At 42.8% G+C, this 19,392-nt stretch overlaps 1 protein-coding gene across 6 annotated transcripts in view; it reads left to right on the top strand.

Annotated features, from left to right (window-relative positions):
• LOC134207735 (membrane-associated progesterone receptor component 1-like) overlaps positions 1-19,392 on the top strand; it is a 77,609-nt gene that overhangs the window by 4,029 nt on the left and 54,188 nt on the right. For 4 of the 6 annotated variants that reach the window (XM_062683592.1, XM_062683591.1, XM_062683595.1 and 1 more), the window contains exon 2: positions 6,201-6,676. In XM_062683592.1, coding sequence (XP_062539576.1) covers positions 6,355-6,676 — 322 coding nt within the window. In that variant the 5' untranslated portion in view covers positions 6,201-6,354. The remainder of the gene's footprint in view (positions 1-6,200; positions 6,677-19,392) is intronic. The other 2 variants (XM_062683594.1, XM_062683593.1) reach the window with 1 other exon arrangement.

The raw sequence follows: 19,392 nt of genomic DNA, 5'->3' as shown, positions 1-19,392 counted from the left end.
ATCGGACCGAAAATCGAATCCACCGTTGGATCTCATTCACCCGATGTGTGCGGACCCATGCGAACCATGACGCCTGGTAGATGTCGTTATTTCTTTACCATGATTGACGATTTCTCACGGTTCACCATCGTCTATATTTTTAAAACGAAATCCGAGGTTCCTCTACGTACCCAAGACCTCGTCTAGTGCATGAAGACATAATTCGCAGGACGCCGAAGATCATTCGTTCCGACCAGGGTGGTGAATATACCAGTAACGTGTTGGATTCCTTTTGTCGAGCGGAAGGGATTTGCCAACAATTTATCATTGCATTCACCCCGCAGCAAAAATGGGGTTGCACAGCGGAAGAACCGCTCGTTGGTAGAAATGGCAAGATGCATGCTCCTGGACTCACAAATTCCGTTGAAGTACTGGGCCGAAGCGGTTACCACGGCCAACTATCTGCTAAACCGTAAAGCCGTTGACAACGACCTAGAGCTATGGAATAGAACGAGGCCTGACATGAGCCATCTCAAGATGTTTGGTTCGTCGGCATATGTGTGGATTCCTAAAGAGAAGAAAAGCAAATTAGAAGCAAAATCTTGAAGGTTGCTGTTCGTCGGTTATTCCTCTCAAGGCAACGCTTACCGGTTTATGGATCCAATCAACGACAAGCTTACCGTTAGCCGTGATTAAAGGTTCATGTCATTGGACGAGGCTCCGACTGCCGATCCTCAACAGGAAAATATTCTTGAATATCTTTTTAAACTCTTGAAGCAAAAGAAAGCCGTACGGACAGCAACACACCGTGAACGCGAGCCACGCACATTTGATGAAGCTATGTGCAGCTCCGAACGAGAAAAGTGAAGGCGAGCTGTCGTCCGTTGACCATCAAACACAAACCCGATTGGTTGCAAGTGGATTTTTGAGAAGAAGTTGGACCAGCGTGGAAACGTAATCCGCTATAAGGCTACACTTGTGGCACAAGGATATAGCCAACAGTACGGTACCGGCTATGACGAGTTGTTTGCATCAGTTGCTAAGCAAACCACCTTTCGTACCTTACTAAGTGTCGCTGCTCGACGAGGAATGCAGGTGATACCTGTACGGAAAGCTGGAGGAAACCATTTTTATGAAGCAGCCGTTAGGATTCCATAGCAGTGCAAATGACGAGGTTTGTCTTCTACGAAGAAGCCTTTACGGTCTCAAGCAGGCTGGGATGATGTGAAGTCAAAGAATCAGCGAGGTACTGAAGACGCTGGGTTACGTACCGTCTGATGCACACCCTTGCCTTTTCGTTAAAACCCGGAAGAAAAATAAAAAGTTCATATTGCTGTTTGCGGACGACATGTCGATTGTAATCAACACAGAAGCGGAGTACTAAACAATTCGGAAAAAGCTTGAGGAAAACACCATTACTGGCCTTCGAAACGTGACCCACTATATGGGAATCCAAATAACACGATCCGGTGGAATTTTTTTTTTCTTAGTCAAGGAGCCTACATCGAGAGTGTTGCAAAACGGTTTGGGCAAACGAATGCGAAACGCTCTCTGATACCTATGGATCCATTAGCAGCTCGATCCTAGGTCGCAAGGTAAGTCAGCCGACGGAAGCAGACTGGATAGAGGCAAAACAGACCCTGCGTTGCTTACAAGCAACATCAGATTTGAGCCTGGAATTAGGTTCACCCGGACCGCTGGAAGCATACGTACATGCAGACTGGGCTGGCGGCAAAGCAGACCGTAAATCAAACACCGGTTTTGTTTTTAATTCTCGAAGGATCAGTCAGCTGGGCAACTAGGAAGCAACCATGTGTCACCCTGTCTTCTACCAAAGCTGAATACGTAGCGCTTTCCGAAGCCAGCCGTGAGCTGATGTGGTTGTTGAAACTATTGAAGGACGTAGGAGAAAAAGTTTGTGGTCCGGTGATAGGTAATCAACGAAGATAACCAGAGCTGCATAGCGATGCTGAAATCTTCCGGAGAAAGCAAAATTACGCAACACATCGACACTCCCTACAACTATGTGAAGGAGTTAGTAAACGACGCACAATGGCGGAAAGCAGGACAAAACCTCAAACAAATTTTCGATTCGTTTCGTGAAACACGTATTTTTAAATTTCACACACATTAACCCGTTTCGGTCTCACCTACAAATCAAAATTGAAATAACTCGTGTGGGCTTATTCTTCGTCTGATTGCCACGAAATTTTCAGGGAAGAAGCATCATCATGTCTTTTCTGATACATGACTTGATTTGACCATGGTGCCAATCCGGCCGGATTTATTAAGGTGCAGTCAAAAACGGGTCATTTTTTTAAAACCATTGCTAAATGAACGAAAGAACCCAGAATGTTGATGCAAACGTGGTCAAACATCATTGATCAGCATCAGAAGTAAGTTTTGATACAATTGGATCACCAGGATAAGGTTCCGAATGATCCGGGAACCTGGTTCCCTGGGGTAGTGAACACTTTTCAAGTCAAAACCTGTCTTGCGACATATTAATCTTCATGATTTTGGAAGACAATCTCAATAGATGAGTTTTTGAAAGGTTTTGGATACATTGGTCAAGGCCGGAAGTGTTCCAGGAAACCTGGTTCCCTCAGGGAAGCGAACAAATTTCGATTAGACCCGAAACCCATCTTGCGACATGTCAAACTCCATGATTTTGAAAGACAAGCACAATACATGAATTTTTGAAAGATTTTGGACACATTGGCCACGTCCGGAAATGTTCCCGGGAACCTGGTTCCCTCAAGAAAGTGGACAAATCTCGCCTAGCACCAAAACCCATCTTGTGACATATCAAACTTCATAATTTTGGAAGACAATCTCAATGTATCATTTGTTAAAAGGTTTTGGATACATTGGCCACGTCCTGAAGTGTTCCCGGCGGCGGCCTGGTTCCCTCAGAAGCGGACAAATTTCGATTAGCATCAAAATCCTACTTGCGACATATCAAACTTCATAATTTTAGAAGACAATCTCCATATTGAAATTTTGAAAGGTTTTGGATACATTGGCCAAAGCGGAAGTGTTTCCGGAGGCCTGGTTCCCTCAGGGAAGCGGACAAATCTCGCATAGCACCAAAACCCATCTTGCGACATATCAAACTTCATAATTTTGGAAAACAATCTCAATATATTAGGTTTTGGATACATTGGCCACGTCCAAAGGTGTTCCCGGCGGCCTGGTTCCCCAGAAGCGGACAATTCTCGATAGCACCGTAACCCATCTTGATCCATGATTTTGAAAGACAAGCTCAATACATGAATTTTTTTTAGAGATTTTTGACACATTGGCCACGTCCGGAAGTGTTCCCGGGAACCTGGTTCCCTCAGGGGACCGAACAAATTTCCGGAAGTGTTCCCGGGAGCCTGGTTTTCTCAGGGAAGCGATCAAATTTCGATTAGCCCAGAAACCTATCGGGCGACATATCAAACTTCATGATTTTGGAAGATAATCTCAACAAATGAAATTTTGAGAGATGTTGGACACATGCGGCCACGTGCGGGACCTGGTTCCCTCAGGAAAGTACACAATTTCGATTAGCTCCGAAACCCATCTTGCGACATATCAACCTGCATGATTTTGAAAGACAAGCTCAATAGATGAGTTTTCAGAGGTTTTGGACACATTGGCCAGTGGACCAGTGGAGAACTTTTCGCTTTACGAAAAGTTTTCTCGTTACCGAGGCGGGCATCGAACCCATACTCCACAGCACATGCGTCTAGCTAGACGATTGACGTTGCTAACCGCACGGCTACGATGCCCACGTGAAATGAAATGAAAATTTTTGGATTGGCCTTCTTTACATACACGCGCTTTCTCGATACAAGACAAAAACTGGGTTCTGCTTTCTTTAATGTTCGCATTTGCCCGGGGGTACGCCGTTTGGCATAAAATAATTTGTCATAATAGTCGTTTGCCGTCGGAGACCATTCCTCAGAACGTATTATTCCCCAAAAAGTGAAAGTAGAAGTAATTATATTTTATTAATTCTTTGTTCGTATCATTTTAAAAAAATCAAACGGTTGCTCGAGATAAGGCGAAACACGTGATGTGACCTTTCTTTTAAATCACGGTACAATGCGAAAGGGGAGATCATTGCTTCTTTTATATTACGCAATAGCCTGGGGTATTGTAAAAGAGTTGATGATGCCTTCTTTTAAAGCACGCATTTGCTCGGTGCAATGCGAAAAGGGAGACTATTCCTTCTTTTAAATTACGCAATAGCTCGGGATAATGATGCCTTCTTTTAAAGCACGCGTTTGTTCGGAGCAATCCAAAAAAGAAGATCATTCCTTCTTCAAAATTACGCGATTGTTTGCGATAATGCAAAAGAATTGATGCTGCTTTCTTTTAATAAAGCTCGCATTTGCTCGGTGCAATGCAAAAAGGGAGGAGATCATTCCTTCTTTTAATTTACGCGATTGCTCGGCACGCGTTTGCTCGGTGCAATGCGAAAGGGGATATCATTCCTTCTTTTATATTACGCGATTGCTCAGGATAATGCAAAAGAGTTGATGATGCCTTCTTTAAAAGGATGCGCCTTCTTTATTGTCAATATCAAGAAGTCTATGCTCAAGTCCAGCTTTAAGTTGCGTAAAGAATATGATCAATGAAAATAAGATCATTTTCATTGCGTATGCCAAACGACTTTTGTGCCAAATGACCATTATGCCAAACGGCTTTATGTCAAATGACTTTATGCCCGGTATATTGATTTTTTTTGTATTGGCCTTCTTTATACGCACGTATTATTTATTTTGAATTGGCCTTCTTTATATTAGGTATTAGGCTAAAACTGCGTTCTGCCTTCTTGAACTGCACGCATTTGCCCGGTTTCTGGCAAAAACTGGGATCCGTTCAGTATTCTAGTTTCCTCGTACACAAGACTTAAAAGCTGTATGAATTTTTGAATAATGCACAAGAAGGATGATTTCAATAGATAGCATTCGTTCAATGACATATTTTCAAATGAAAAAGTTGTTAATTCAATGATTATTGAATGCGAATGAGGTAAGTATTCTATTTCAAAGGAAACAATTTGGCTAGCAAAATTTTCTTTTACATTATATCAAAACGTTAAAATTCAAGGAAAGATGTATTTCCTGCATGATTCTATGCTTATAAGTATGTTACTAATAGCCTTTTTTTTAAATAAATTTTCCAAATTATATTAAAATAATAGTGCACTTTATGTTTCTGCGAAATGGGTTATTCCGGGAAATGTCATTCCGCGAGATGGGTAATTTCCGCGGAATGTCGCACTCCGCGAAATGGGTTTCCGCAATGTGGGACTCCGCGAAATGGAATTCCGCGGAATGACATTCCGCAATTTGTCATACAATCCATAGAACCCTTGCACATGCTGGTATATGGTGCATATCCACGGGCAATGTGGATTCTGACAAGATCTACAATTAAGTGGACTCGATTTCCTCCACACATTTGGTTACGCCCTTAAAAGTGTTTTTATTTTATATTTGGTCTATCATCTGCCTAGGAAAGGGGTTGGAAATGAAACAGCTTTTCACAGACTAAGGAGATAAAAAATTGCAAAACATATAGTTAGGATGTGTCTGAAACTCGATTTGTGCGCATAACATGTGAAAGATTTAGTTTGAATCGTGTATTGGAGGTAATCACTTTCTTCGGTGGAGTTTGATCCCACGACCCCAGTACCGTAGACAGCTGCTTTCCCTACTAAGTTACGAAGGACCTCCGTCGTCCCCCACAGCCTGATTCACTATTCCTGACAGATATCGGAACATGATCTGAGATCAGGGCTTCAATATTGAAGAAAAATTGATTCCCTGTATGGCATATTATTTTGTAGGCATTTAGGATAGTAATCGCTCGAAAGTTCCTACACCCCAGCTTGTCGCCTTTCTTGTTCTTCCGTCGTCCTTTGCAGCTTAGCGGGTACTGATAAGGCACCCTGCACTAGATACAAAGCCGAATTCTTGCAGTCAAACAAATAAAATTAAAATTGAATAACTACAAAAGGGATATATACAAATGGGATGAATAATATAAAGAAATATGATTTTTTTGATAAAAACTGTCACTCTGTTGACTATTAGTAAGAAGATTTTTTTGTAATAGTTTGTTCCATTAAAAATAAACCATGAAAATATAGAAATTTTACTACCCGCCACCAGCCCTGTAATCATACCAGCCTTCTAAACTCCCCAATACAATACCATCCACAGTTTTCACAGAGAACATAATTACGGATTAGGACAACGTGTGCCTACCAAATAGCAAGCAGTGTGATTTAACAGTGTGACGAAGTCTGACTCTGACTCGGTCTATAGAAACAACAAAAAACACAATCGCACCGGTAAATCGTCCACCACATCGAACATGGCCGAAAAAGCGATCCCGGATGCCGGGGCCGACGAGCAGCAGATCGGATTCCTGACCAGTGTCATCAACGAGATCATCTACAGCCCGCTGAATCTGGTCCTGGTGGGAGTGATCACCATACTGGTGTACAAAATCTTCCGCAGCCAGAGGCCACCGGCGGCTGGGCCCCCGCCGGAGCCGGAACTTCCCCGCCTGCGGCGGGACTTCACCGTGTCGGAACTGCTGCAGTACGACGGCAAGCAGGCGGACGGGCGGGTACTTGTTGCCGTCAATGGCAGCGTGTATGATGTAACCAAGGGAAAGCGCTTCTACGGACCCGGTGAGTGTAACACAGTTTTATGCTTCTAAGTTCTCATGTCTAGGTGTTGGGTTTGGTCGGTTCGTTTCGTCGTGAATGTGTGTTTTTTTGTTTCACTTTTGTCGGATCGGTGTTCTGCCGCTGCTGCTTAGTACAGCGGCAGCGCGGTGCGCGTAGGCATTTCGGTTCGGAATGCTTCCTCCACACAATTCGCATGCACATGCAGCGTGGCGTGGCTAGACAAGCTGGGTAGAAAGAAGAGACGGTAGCAGCAGCACCACCACTTTGTACATTATATCCATTATATCGCGTCTTCTTGACGGCCAGTCGGCCGAAATGGTCATCGTTGGTTTAATTACTTTTATGGGCTTACAGATGAGGACGTACCCAGGTTCCAGCTATAATGCGATATAGCGTGGACTGTGCGTTGTTGAGGTTTCCAAGCAGGCAGTGCTGGAATTGAAGTAAATTTCCTTTTTCGTGCAAATGCCCTTTTTGCCGATTAAAGCAAAACTGCTTCATATAGATAGGGATTGAAATAAAGATGGGACAGTTATGCTTTTATGGGCAGTTTTAATTCCAGGTAAAGCTTAACTGCTTCTGAGACATTTTGTTTTGCTGTATGCTACTTAATGTTTATATCTAAGAGAGCAATGTTCATCATTTCTTTCTTTCATTTTCATTTCTTTCAGTACGTTTGGTAAAAGCTCGGTAAAACATTTCCTTAATGATCCCTAAGGCAAACAAACCATCGGAAATTTCATCAAAACTTACATCACGTCTATGAATAAAATTTTGAAACATATTTTACGCAATATATAAGCCAAATGTGAACAGTTCACAATATAACAAACTCCTACTCCTAATAGAAATTACTGTGGAACACTGTGTAGTGAAAATCAGATCCAGGATTTCCATTTAGTTCTTTATTACCATCATGGCTTCCAAGGTATTACAATATAGTAACACGCCTAGTGCCGAAGAAGTGCAATTTAATTATGCTATTAGCTGTTAACTGAGTAAGACGTACTTCCTTAATTAATTCAATTTGCTTTGAAATTGCAATATTTAATAGGACGAGGCACTGTTAAGCTCGCTTTGGGGATTATTGAAACTAACGTGAAAGGAACAAAGATGTCTTACATTTAACGATGCCGCAAAAAAAGTTAATATTTCGGAAATTTTAATCAGACAAGAACAAATAAGGAAACTTAACGAACGGGTTCTTGAGCTCTGAAATTCTAGTTTATACAAGTTTTACCGAAATATTATCACCATCAAATGGGGTTACTTTCATGGGGCATTTTTCAAGGCTTGTTTTTTATCTGGACATCAGTGTTGTCAAACATTAGCATATGCAGGGCTGTTACAACAATTCAGGATTTCGAGATTTTCGCGTTTTTCGCAAATTTGGCGGATTTGTCGCGGATTTGCCCTTTCAGTCGTGGAAATCGCACTCCCTTTTAATTTTGTCGCAAAAATCGCGGATTTTGAATCTCGTGTCTGCGGAAGTCGCGCTATTCGAATTTTTAAAATGTTTTATTTTCATATAAATGTATGCATAATAAGCATTGCGTTGAGAATCCAAAACGCTGTACATCCAAAAAACTATTCAATTGTCGTTTTGGCCGGGTAATCGTTTTGAGGGTAATAACCTATTTGTTACCTCAAATGACTCGCCGGAGGGTAAATGATAAAATCGGATCAATCACAACTTGACATCCTGTAGTCAATTATTCCCATCATCACTTCGTTAAAGTTTTCTTGCCTCTCGGGGAAATTTTCCGTTGAGTGAGGCCATCTTTAACTAGTCTCTTTAGTTCCAATCGTTTTCGTTACTTCCTCATCGCGCTTCCACAACATTTCTTCGCCCCGGGCTTCACCCGGAGGCCAAGATGGCGCTACGATGCCGCCCACTGGGAGGCATATGACCACCACCTTCGACGCCCATTTGAACGAAACACACCCACAACTCTTCCCAATTTCACCAAAACCGTCCTCGATGTCTTCATACCACAAACTAGCACCCGGCTAGGACGAAAAGCACTCCGCTGGTAGTCGGACGAAACGCGCCGGGTGGTTAAGGTGAGAAGGAAGGCCCTCCGAACGCTGCGGAGTCTTCCCGCCGGTCACCCTAACAAAGCAAGTGCCCTCCAGTACTATAAAGAAAAACACTATGAATGCGGGTCAGTAATTCTAGAAGCAAAGGGGAAACAGTGGGAGGATTTTCTCGACTCTGCCAACTCCAGCCAATCTGCGGCCGAACTCTGGGGAAAAGCAAACGCACTTAGTGGTGAGCAAAGATCCTCTCCCATCCATCTCGACACACCGGATCATACCATCTCAGATCCCTCTGATGTGGCTAACGCTCTAGGGGAATATTTTGCCGAATTAGTCTCCTCCGTCAACGGCTATCCAGCTGATTTTCAGCGGGTTATCACCAGTACATCTTCGTCTCTCTCACACTTTCAAGTCCACCCGGATCTGCAAAACGCCAATTTTAAATCTCCGTTTTCCTCCCCTGAGCTTTCTTTAGCGTTTTCAAGGAGTAATGGAAAATAATCAGGTCCCGATCAAAGACCTTCCTCCCTCCGCTAAAATTTGGTTTCTGGAGTTGATCAACCAAGAATGGCCTGATCAAATCTTTCCGGACGTGTGGCGGAACAGCCTCGCTTTTCCAAGAACAACATTTCCTCCCGAGATGTCACAAAGTACCAGCCTAGGTTGTGGAGAGGCTAGTGATTCGGCTGAGCAAAAAAAGAAGCCGATGGTAGGTTCGGCTATCGCCAACCTTGCATAGATGTACTGCAGAACGCCTACAACGACGGCAAGCACGTGAATCTAGTTTCCTTGGATATCTCCAAGGCCTTCAACAGGACTTGGACCCTCTTTGTCAACTGGAGGACAAAGAGGAGAGATTTTCCGGCAACCTCCTTGCTTTTGTCCGTAATTTCCCCACAGGGTGCTCTTTTCAAGTTATGATTGATAATCAATGTTCGAGTACCTTTCCAGAGAAAACAGGAGTTCCACAGGGCTCCTTTCTAGCCGTCACGTTATTCGTGGCTATGAACGGGGTGCAGGGCCGGATTTAGCCGGAATGGGGCCCCGGGGCCGACAGCTTGTGGCCAGCTCAGTAGGCTCCACTATGACAGCCAGCAAATGCGTACGAGGACACGTCTGCACGAGGCATCAGCTGTCCAAACCGAGCCTCAAGTTGGGTGACCAGTCCATTCCCAACAAAAAGATTGTAAAAGTTCTCGGAGTTTCCATTGACCGGAGCGTCTCGTTTCTTCTTCACTTCTGCGAAGTTAATTTAAATTGTCGGACCAGAGTCAACCTAGTTCGGACCTTGTCTAAGCCTCATCGATCCAACAACAGAAAGCTCCGGTTAAAGATCGGGCAGGCTATCATTGATAGCCGCCTGCTCTAAGGCCTCGAACTGTCCTGTATTGCCCACCGTAACATCGTCGAAACTCTGTCTCCGATTACTTCTTATATTCGAGCCGCCTTAGGATTTTTACCCTTAACATCAGCCGGTCTACCTGTGCTGAGGCAGGCATCTTGCCTTTTCGCCGCAAAGCCGCCACGTCCGCCACAGCTACCTCTGGAGTATGGAGCGAGTAGCTGACATTCCTCATCAGCCATTATATATAGCTCCATAGCTTGCAACTTCCGCAGGGGTGACAATTCTTTGGCTCTTAGAAAGTTGGTGGCCGAGCTCCTTAACAGAGATTTTCATAAACACGGATACATGTTTACGGATGGAGTCGGCATTGCACACTGGTTCAGAAGCCCCCAAAACGTGCGTTTTTTAGTTTTCGACCTGAAAACTATATTTTAGAGTCATGGTGTCTTCAGAAGAGTTGAACGATGTTTCTTGAGCTTTCTTTTGATAAGAAAATATCAATGATCTATCCACCTTGAAGGGCGGTATGGAATAAAAATATTACGCAGATGTACAAAAGCAGTGGTTGTTCTCTGCAATATTATAAAGAATGTGAATTGGAACATCTTTTCTGAAGACACAATATTGGACAAACGGTTTTGTAAGGAATTAGAGCTCGTTTTGTATGAATGACCCCCAAAAATCATATTTTGAGCATAACTTTTTTGGAAATAATTTTAGCACTATGGTTTATTCTAGAAAGTTGTGCATAATGACAAAAAACATGTTTGTCTAGAAGACTACTTTGATCTATCTTGAAACCTGTCAAAGTTATTAAGGAATCTTTAGAAAAAATAGTCAATTTTCACATCATAACACCATGAAAAGCGGCAAGAGGCGGCAAGCCAAACAGCCACCATTTGAAAAATTCGGTTTTAAGCTACCGAATGCACAATGTTTTGTTTTGTTCCGTCGTGTTCCACTATTGTTTTGAATCAACTTAAAATAGTCCTTAATGTACGTTTTTCAGTTTTTCAAGGTGGATAGATCATTGATATTTTCTTATCAAAAGAAAGCCCAAGAAATATCCTTCAACTCTTCTGAAGACATCATGACTCTAAAATGTAGTTTTCAGGTCGAAAACTAAAAAACGCACGTTTTGGGGGCTCATGAACCAGTGTGCATTGGGGTCACCAGGACCGGTTTCACTGTCTTTGACAGCCTCTCGGATATGTGCAGCATCTTCTCGGTTGAAGCAACCCCGGCATTCGTCGCCCCGTCCAGGAAACCCATCCTCGTCCTGTCTTGCTCTACTAGCGTCATTTCCGCACTCCTGAGCGACGAGTCATAGCACCCCTGCTGGATATAAATCATCTTAGCGAACATGCTACCAAACACGAGCTTCGCTTGGATTCCTTGCCGGGGTTGGATATCAGGGCCAGTGTGTGACGTCATGCATCCTGGATAAGGAAAGCCGTATAAGAGAGCTGGGATAGTTCCTGGATACCTTCAGAAAATTAAGTGTACAACATCGGCATGGGCAGACCTATCCAACCTGAAAGATCAGTAAATCATCTCCAGGATCCGAACCGGACACACGTGGCTCTCGCGGCTTCGTCGGGAGCCCGTTCCATATAACCTGCGACGTCCCTGATGTTCTCAACACAGTAGACCACTGTGTCTGTCGATGCCCTAAGTATCAGGCTCCTAGGGGATACTCAGCATCCGGGATGCACAGTCCGATGACGCTGCCAGCATCGCCGCCCTGCTTTCTAAAAGATGGGGGCCTATATAAACGAATTCAACAGAAATGGCTTCACAGGCATCCGGAGATCAATCTCGCGAGTAAGACCCAAAATATATTATCTAGACATCAGTGTTGTCAAACATTAGCATATGCAGGGCTGTTACAACAATTCAGAATTTCGAGATTTTTGGGTTTTTTGCAAATTTGTCGCGGATTTGCCCTTCCAGTCGTGAAAATCGCACTTCCTTTTTTGTCGCAAAAATCGAAGATTTTGAATCTCGTTTCCGCGGAAGTCGCGCTTTTCGAATTTTCTCAAATAAAATGGTATAATCAATAAAACATTTTATAGTTTTATTTTTATATAAATTTATGAATAATAAGCATTGCGAGGGGCAGCAGGGACTATGTCCAAGGGCTTGACGACCCCTCCCCATGGCCACTGCGAGTTAGGGGGCCTGCCTAGGATGTGGTGGGGTTTGACAGTGGGCTCTGTTAAACCTCTAAAAAAGCTGCATGTGTCCATAAGCAGGCCCTATCAAACCCAGTCAGCACATGAACGTATATGATGTCGTGTAGGATGCTGAAGTGCAGGCGATAGATATACTTTTCCACACAACATGTATGTGTATCGTCTCCAATTTAGCATCTTGTATTGCACCATGTGTGATTTTATGTAGACTGGGAAGCGAACGTGTGCCGCTCAAAGCGCACAAGCCCAACACGAGTGCCAACCGGCACATCAGGATTAATACCAGTGAGATCCTGATTACGGTATACTGGTCAATGCAAGTGACACACACGCGCGCGAAAGTAATGCAAAATAAACGACATGTAAAATGAACGTAAATTTACATTCTTACTTAACGTCAAATAGAGATAAAATAAGGGTTGCTGAATAACATTATCTTTCCGATTACTATCAATTATTTTCAATTTAAATCCCGTTTCTTTTTACTTTTCTTACGTTAATGAAATGATAACGCGGGCGCCTAATCCGAAATTCAAATGAACAATCGCTCGCTTTGAGCGATTGATTGTTTATTCTCGCGAAGAATGAACAATTGAACAAATTAAGGAAATGCTAATACTGCTGTGTAGAAGTTTCATAGGTCACATCACTTTCCATGGTGAATCCTGATCTATGTTACTGATTACCCCACCCAACTAACACTACTTCCTTCCCGTGGTAAATGTGGAGATGCAGAGGTATTCTCGGTCTCTAGTAGCAACAATTACCACACACTCACATTCCTCCCTTTCCCAACTGACTGTAAGGACTTGGCCGGCGCCGTTATTGATCAACATTTGCGAGCTGCTGAAACGTGCACTTCGAGAATAGTTGGTAAATCCCAACCACTATTCACTTGGATCGTAGTGCAATTTGCACCAGTTCTGATCAATCACGGAGTAGCAACCATTGATATGTACAGTCAGTCTAAGCTAAGCTAAGCTAAGCTAAATTTATGCATAATAAGCATTGCGTTGAGACCCAAAAACGCTGTACATCCAAAAAACCATTAAATTGTCGTTTTGGTGTTGGTTGCTATTTACATGTTAAACTGTTTCAGATTGATCATATTGCATTTCTGGATTGCGGATTACCTTTGGGAAAACGACACTTTTGTGAATTTTGCCATTTTTTTCCTCAAACGACTCGCTAGAGGGTAGACGATAAAATCGGATCATATACATTCAGGTTTTCTACCTGAGCTACATTCCTCATAGCGCTTAGACAACGTTTCTTCGCCCCCGGAGTTTACCCAGAGGCCAAGATTGCGCTATGATGCCGCCCACTGGGAGGCGTATGACCACCATCTTCGACATGCATTTGAACGAAAAACACCCACAACTATACCCAATTTTACCAAAACCGTCATCGATGCCTTAATACCGCAAACTAGCACTCTGCCAGAACGAAAGGCACTCCGCTGGTGGTCGGACGGCACGAGCTGGGTAGTTAAGGCGAGAAGGAAGGCCCTCCTAGCGCTGCGGAGACTTATCGCCGGTCACCCCGGAAAAATACTATGAATGCGGGTCAGTAATTCTACAAACAAAGAGCACTAATTTTACGACTCTGCCAACTCCAGCCAATCTGCGGCCGAACTCTGGGGAAAAGCACTTAGTGGTGACCGAAGATCTTCCTCCATCCATCCATCTCAGTTGATCAACCAAGAATGCTCTGATCAAATCTTTCCGGACGTGTGCACGTTGTACCCATCCCGAAGAACAACATTTCCTCCCGACATGTCGCAAAGTACTGGCCTATTTCACTGACCTCTTGTGTCTCCAAGGTTATGGAGAGGCTAGTGAATCGGCGGCTGAAGAACAAATTAGAAGCTGATGTTAGGTTCGGCTATCATCAGCACGTGTTCCGCCGAGATAGGGTACGGGCGCTTATTTTGCATACCTGGGAGATGTACTGCAGAATGCCTACAAGGACGGCAATCACGTGCATCTAGTTTACTTGGATATCTCCAAGGCCTTCAACAGGACTTGGACCCTCTTTGTCAACTGTTGGGAGACCAGTCCATCCCCAATAAAAAGATTGTGAAAGTTCTCCGAGTTTCCATTGACCGGAGCGTCTCGTTCCTTCTTAACTTCTGCAAAGTTAATTTAAACTGTCGGACCAGAGTCAACCTAGTTTGGACCTTGTCTAACCCTTATCGAACCAACAACAGAAAGCTCCTGTTAAAGATCGGGCAGGATAGCCGCTAACTCTACGGCCTCGAACTGACTTGTATCGCCCACCGCAACCTCGTCGAAACTCTGTTTCCGAATTTAAATTCTTCAGTTCTGCCTGTGCTGCCTTGCCTTGCCTACCACCTTGCCTTTCCGCCACCGTGCGCTGGCGGCCATCTTCCGCAAAGCCGCCACTTTCGCCGCAGCCATTTATGGAGAATACAGGATCCCTCTCCTCACTAAAGAGGACCGGATTCTGCGCATGATGGTCGGCGTCGGTCCCCCCCCCCCCCCCCAATCGAGCAAGTCCACTGGCATGGAGCGAGGAGCTGGCGCTCCTCATCAGCCATTTTAAATAGCTCCATAGCTTGCCACTTCCGCAAGGTGTCAATTCCATGACTCTTAGAAAGTCGGTGCCGAGCTCCTTGGCAGAGATTTTCATAACAACGAACACAGCTTTACGAATGGGTCGCTTTCGAGCCGTGTAGTCGGCATTGGGGTCACCGGGACTGGTTTTAGTGTCTCTAACAGCCTCCTGGATAAGTGCAGCATCATCTTGGCTGAAACCAATATCGATCTACAAAAAAAATGCAGGCAGTCGTGTAAATATACATAACTAATGTTGTTATAATTTTGATATGAAATAAAACTGACCGAAAACACATTTTTATTAAATTATCTAATTATAACACACGTTGTTTTGAATAATGGGTTAGGGACAAAAGGTCGAAAGGACAAAAGGTCAAAAGAGCAAAAGTACAAAGACGTCGAAAGACAAAAGGTCGAAGGGACAAATGGTCTAATGTCGAAAGCTTAGCTTAGCTTAGACTCAAAAAGGACAAAGGTCGAAAGGGACAAAAAGTTGAAGGTAAAAAAAGATCAATAGGATCAAAAAAGGTGAAAGGGACAAAAGGTCGAAATAGACAAGAAACTGAAACGGAGAGAATCAATCTCGCACCAGTCCCGCATTTCCCCAATCCAATATTTGTCGCCACCATCTGAACAGCCACAAATTCCCTGGTCTTTTATGGCAGCAATGCAAGAACGAAAATGCTGCTTTCAACAATTTCAGAGCTCTAGCAATATCAAAGCTTTCGATTAATTTATTTTTTGGCGTTCTGTACATCCCCGTACATCCCGGTCGGATAAATTTGAACATTTTCGTAATTTCATTTCCGTTCGGAACTCTCATGACCAGATAGAAGAAAAGGTTTGATCGCGACAATTGGGGTAAGCTTCCTGCCTCAAGCCGTTTCATTTATGTTAGGAGAGCAGCGCACTCAACGACACCTAGACCTGAAATAATACTGCGGATACGAATTTGGTGGATATGCTGAACACTTTGACTGATAGGAGCTCTATGTAAAGATGAAATACTTAAATACCAAACGCAATGAAGGTGGCTCCACATAAAGTTTGAAAAATCCCGAACAAAAAAAAACTATTGCTTCATTTTGTCACCATAGCAATAGAGTAGAAATGAAATGCACTGAACAAAGGACACGGATATACCTACTATAAAAGTTGAATTTATTAACGTAGTAATTCATCCTGAACAAAAAAAACATTTCGACATACGTAACGGCCTATTTCCAGAATATATTTCAATTCGGAATGTTAGATCATAGTAAAGTTTTAAAGGATCCATCTATTGGTTCAACGGTTCCAGATTTATGTGCCGGAATGTGTTCCGGAATGTGGAATCCAAGTGACCATTTAGGTAATTTTCTTTACTTTTTTGCTTGTTATTCATACCATTATCGTCGTTTCATGACAGTATCGTGGGGAAAACTTTGCGATGCATCTGAACGCTCTAGCTCTAGCTGGAGACCCGGTTATTTATGAATAACATAAGAATAACTAAATCTGATATCAAAGCAACATTTGTTATTATTATGTTATTTGTTTGTTCTTCACCTCTACCCGGGGACATAAATAAGAATACCTTCAAATGTATCATGAGCGATATCAATCTTCGGAATTTGTTGAAAGATATATTGAAACTAAATTGGGAGTTCTGCTGTCAATTTCGACCTCTTTGGATGCATAGAAAACGTCCCGAGACACCCAGAACTGATCGTACTTAGTTTGCGACATATCAAAATTTACGATTCTGCATGATAAAATGTATTATATATTTTTTGGTACGTTGTTCATATTACATCGGTGAAGATACTAAACTTCCCCTAATGCCACAAAAACCGGGCAAGGTATGCATTTATTCAGTTCTAGGAAAAGGAAAATATAATTCCTTCTTTCAAAGGATGCATTTGCCGGGCATAAGGCAAGAGAGGATATGATTCATTTGTTCAATTAAGGCAATTGCTCGGTTTATGGCAAGGGAAGATATTATCCCTTCTTTCCAATGATGCAAAAAAGGTAAAATACGATATGGTTCTTAATTCAAACATTTGTTCTGTTTAAGGCAAGGGAATTCTAAGAATGCATTTGCCCGTAAGAAGGCAAAAGACGTTATGGTTCATGCTTTCGATTCAGGCATTTACTCGGTTAAAGGCAATATAGAATATGATCCCTTGTTCCAAAGGATGCATCTTCCTGACAGACGGCAAGAGAAGATATGGTTCTTTCTAATTCAGGAAAGGTTTAAGCCGAGGAAAGATAAGATCCCTTTTTTCAAAGGATGGCAGAAGGCAGAAGATGATACAGTTCTTTCCTTTAATTCAAGCATTTAGATGGTTAGAGGCAAGGGAAGAAGAGATTCCTTGATTTATAGGTTGCATTTGCCCGGCAGAAGGTAAAAGATGATAATATGGTTCCTTTGTTCAATTCAGGCAGTTTCTCGATTTAAGGCCAAGGAGTATATGATACCTTCTTTTAAATACCCTTCCCAGAGACGAGCCAGCCTCGGGCTGCAAGTCTTTTAAATAAAGACAAAAAAACCTTCTTTTAAATTGCATTTGACCAGAAGGCGGCAAGAGACGACATGGTTACGAGGAAAGGGAAGTGATGGATGCATATGCCCAGCAGAAGCCAGATTGCCTATGATAAATCTTAATTATTAAACACACAGCTCAAATAACAATTATGCCAAACGACCGTTATGCCATACGGCGGTGTCAGGCCATTTGGCCGAATGCCGTTTGGCCGAATAGTTAAAAAAATTTGACCTCAGTTTACGAGTGCTCCTTCTTCCTACTTCCTTCTTCCTTCTTCCTTCCTCCTCATTCTTCCTTCCTTGTTCGTTTTTCCTTCTTCTTTTTTCTTCTTTCTTCTTTTTTCCACCCTCTATATCCCTTTTTATTTCTTCGTTCTTCCTCCTTTTTTCTTTCTTCTTCCTTCTACTTTCTTCCTTCTCTCTGCTTCCTTCTTCCTTCTTTCTTCTTTCTTCTTCCTTCTTCTTTGTCCCTTCTTCTTCCTTCTGCCTTCTTCTTTCTTCCTTCTTCTTTCTTTCTAATTCCTTCTTTCTTCGTTTTTGTTCCTTCTTCTTTCTCTCTTTTTCCTTCTTCCTTTTATCTTTTTCCTTCTCCCTTCTTCCTTCGTCCTTCTTCTTTCTTCCTTCTCCTTTCTTCCTTCTTCCTTCTTCCTTCTTCCTTCTTCCTTCGTCCTTCTTTCTTCTTCCTTCTTCTTTACTTTATTCTTTCTTCCTGCTTCCTTCTTCCATCTTCCTTCATCCTTCTTCTTTCTTCTTCTTTCTTCCAACACTTTAATAAAGGTAAAAAAATATATCTTCCTTCTTCCTTCTCATTTCTTCATTCTTCCTTCTTCATTCTACCTTCTTCCTTCATCGTTCATCCTTCTTCCTTCTCCTTTCTTCCTTCTTCCTACTTTCTTCTTCCTTCTTCCATCTTTCTTCTTCTTTCTTCCTTCTTCCTTCTTCCTTCTGTTTTCTTCCTTCTTCCTTCTTCTTTCTTCCTTCTTCTTTCTTTCTTTTTCTCTTTTCCCTCTTCTCTCTTCCTTCTTCCTTCTCTCTTCTTCCATCTTCCTTCTTCCTTTTCCTTCTTCCTTCAACCTTCCTACTTCTTCCTTCTGCCTTCTTCTTTCTTCCTTCTCCCTTCTTCCATCTTCCTTTTCCTCCTTCCTTCTTCCTTCTTTCTTTTTCCTTCTTCTTTCTTCCTTCTTCCTTCTTCCTTCTTTCTTTTTCCTTCTTCCTTCTTCTTTCTTCCTTCTTCCTTTTTCTTCTTCTACTTCTCACTTCTCACTTCTTCTTCTCACTTCTCACGTATTTAAACTATTCGACCAAACGGCATTCGGCCAAATGACCCTTTCGGCCAAATGACATTCGGCCAAACGACATTCGGCCAAATGTCCCTAAATTCATACGGCCATTATGGTGTATAGGCACCGCCAGTGATGGGAAACGTACATTAAACACTCTGATTATGCAAATATTTACATTTTATCCAGTCAAATTTCATGCACCAAATAAGCCGAAACAGTTTTCCAAAAAAATGTACGCGACATCGTGACATGTTTTTGCCGATGAGGAAACTGTTTGTTTGCTGCTACGTTAGAGTCGTGCCGGCGTGCGGTCAGCATTTGCATGAGATTTTTTGTTTCGGCTCGTGCGCAGCGCAAACAGCACAGAATCGAGTTTAATTACATGTGGCGCAAAGCCTAGAAGGTGTGCTATCCGTAGGTACTTATTTATTCGTTCTTACCTCTAAAATGAGCAAGGAGTAATGAAATGAATATTTCCCACCAAAAACGGTTATACGTTGTGAAATTATTGTACGAAAACATTAATTGTGGGGAGAGAAAATAGAAAAAACATGAGCTGACTGTCGTCTGCTTGGCGTGGCTGCTGCTGCGGCTGCCGTGGTTTTGTTTTTCTGTTATTGCATGGAAGAATGAATGGTAAAAAGAAATGTCAACCATTCCCGTCCCTGGGCACCGCCCTATATTTTCAGCTCAGAGGGTTAACACGCCTCTATAGTTCGGCGTCGGTCTGGGTGCGTTCCCAGGGTT

The sequence above is a fragment of the Armigeres subalbatus genome, chromosome 1, assembly GCF_024139115.2.
Source record: "Armigeres subalbatus isolate Guangzhou_Male chromosome 1, GZ_Asu_2, whole genome shotgun sequence".
NCBI classification, from domain to species: domain Eukaryota; kingdom Metazoa; phylum Arthropoda; class Insecta; order Diptera; family Culicidae; genus Armigeres; species Armigeres subalbatus.
Note: the sequence above shows the minus strand (reverse complement) of the source record. Positions and strands in the feature narration are given on the sequence as shown.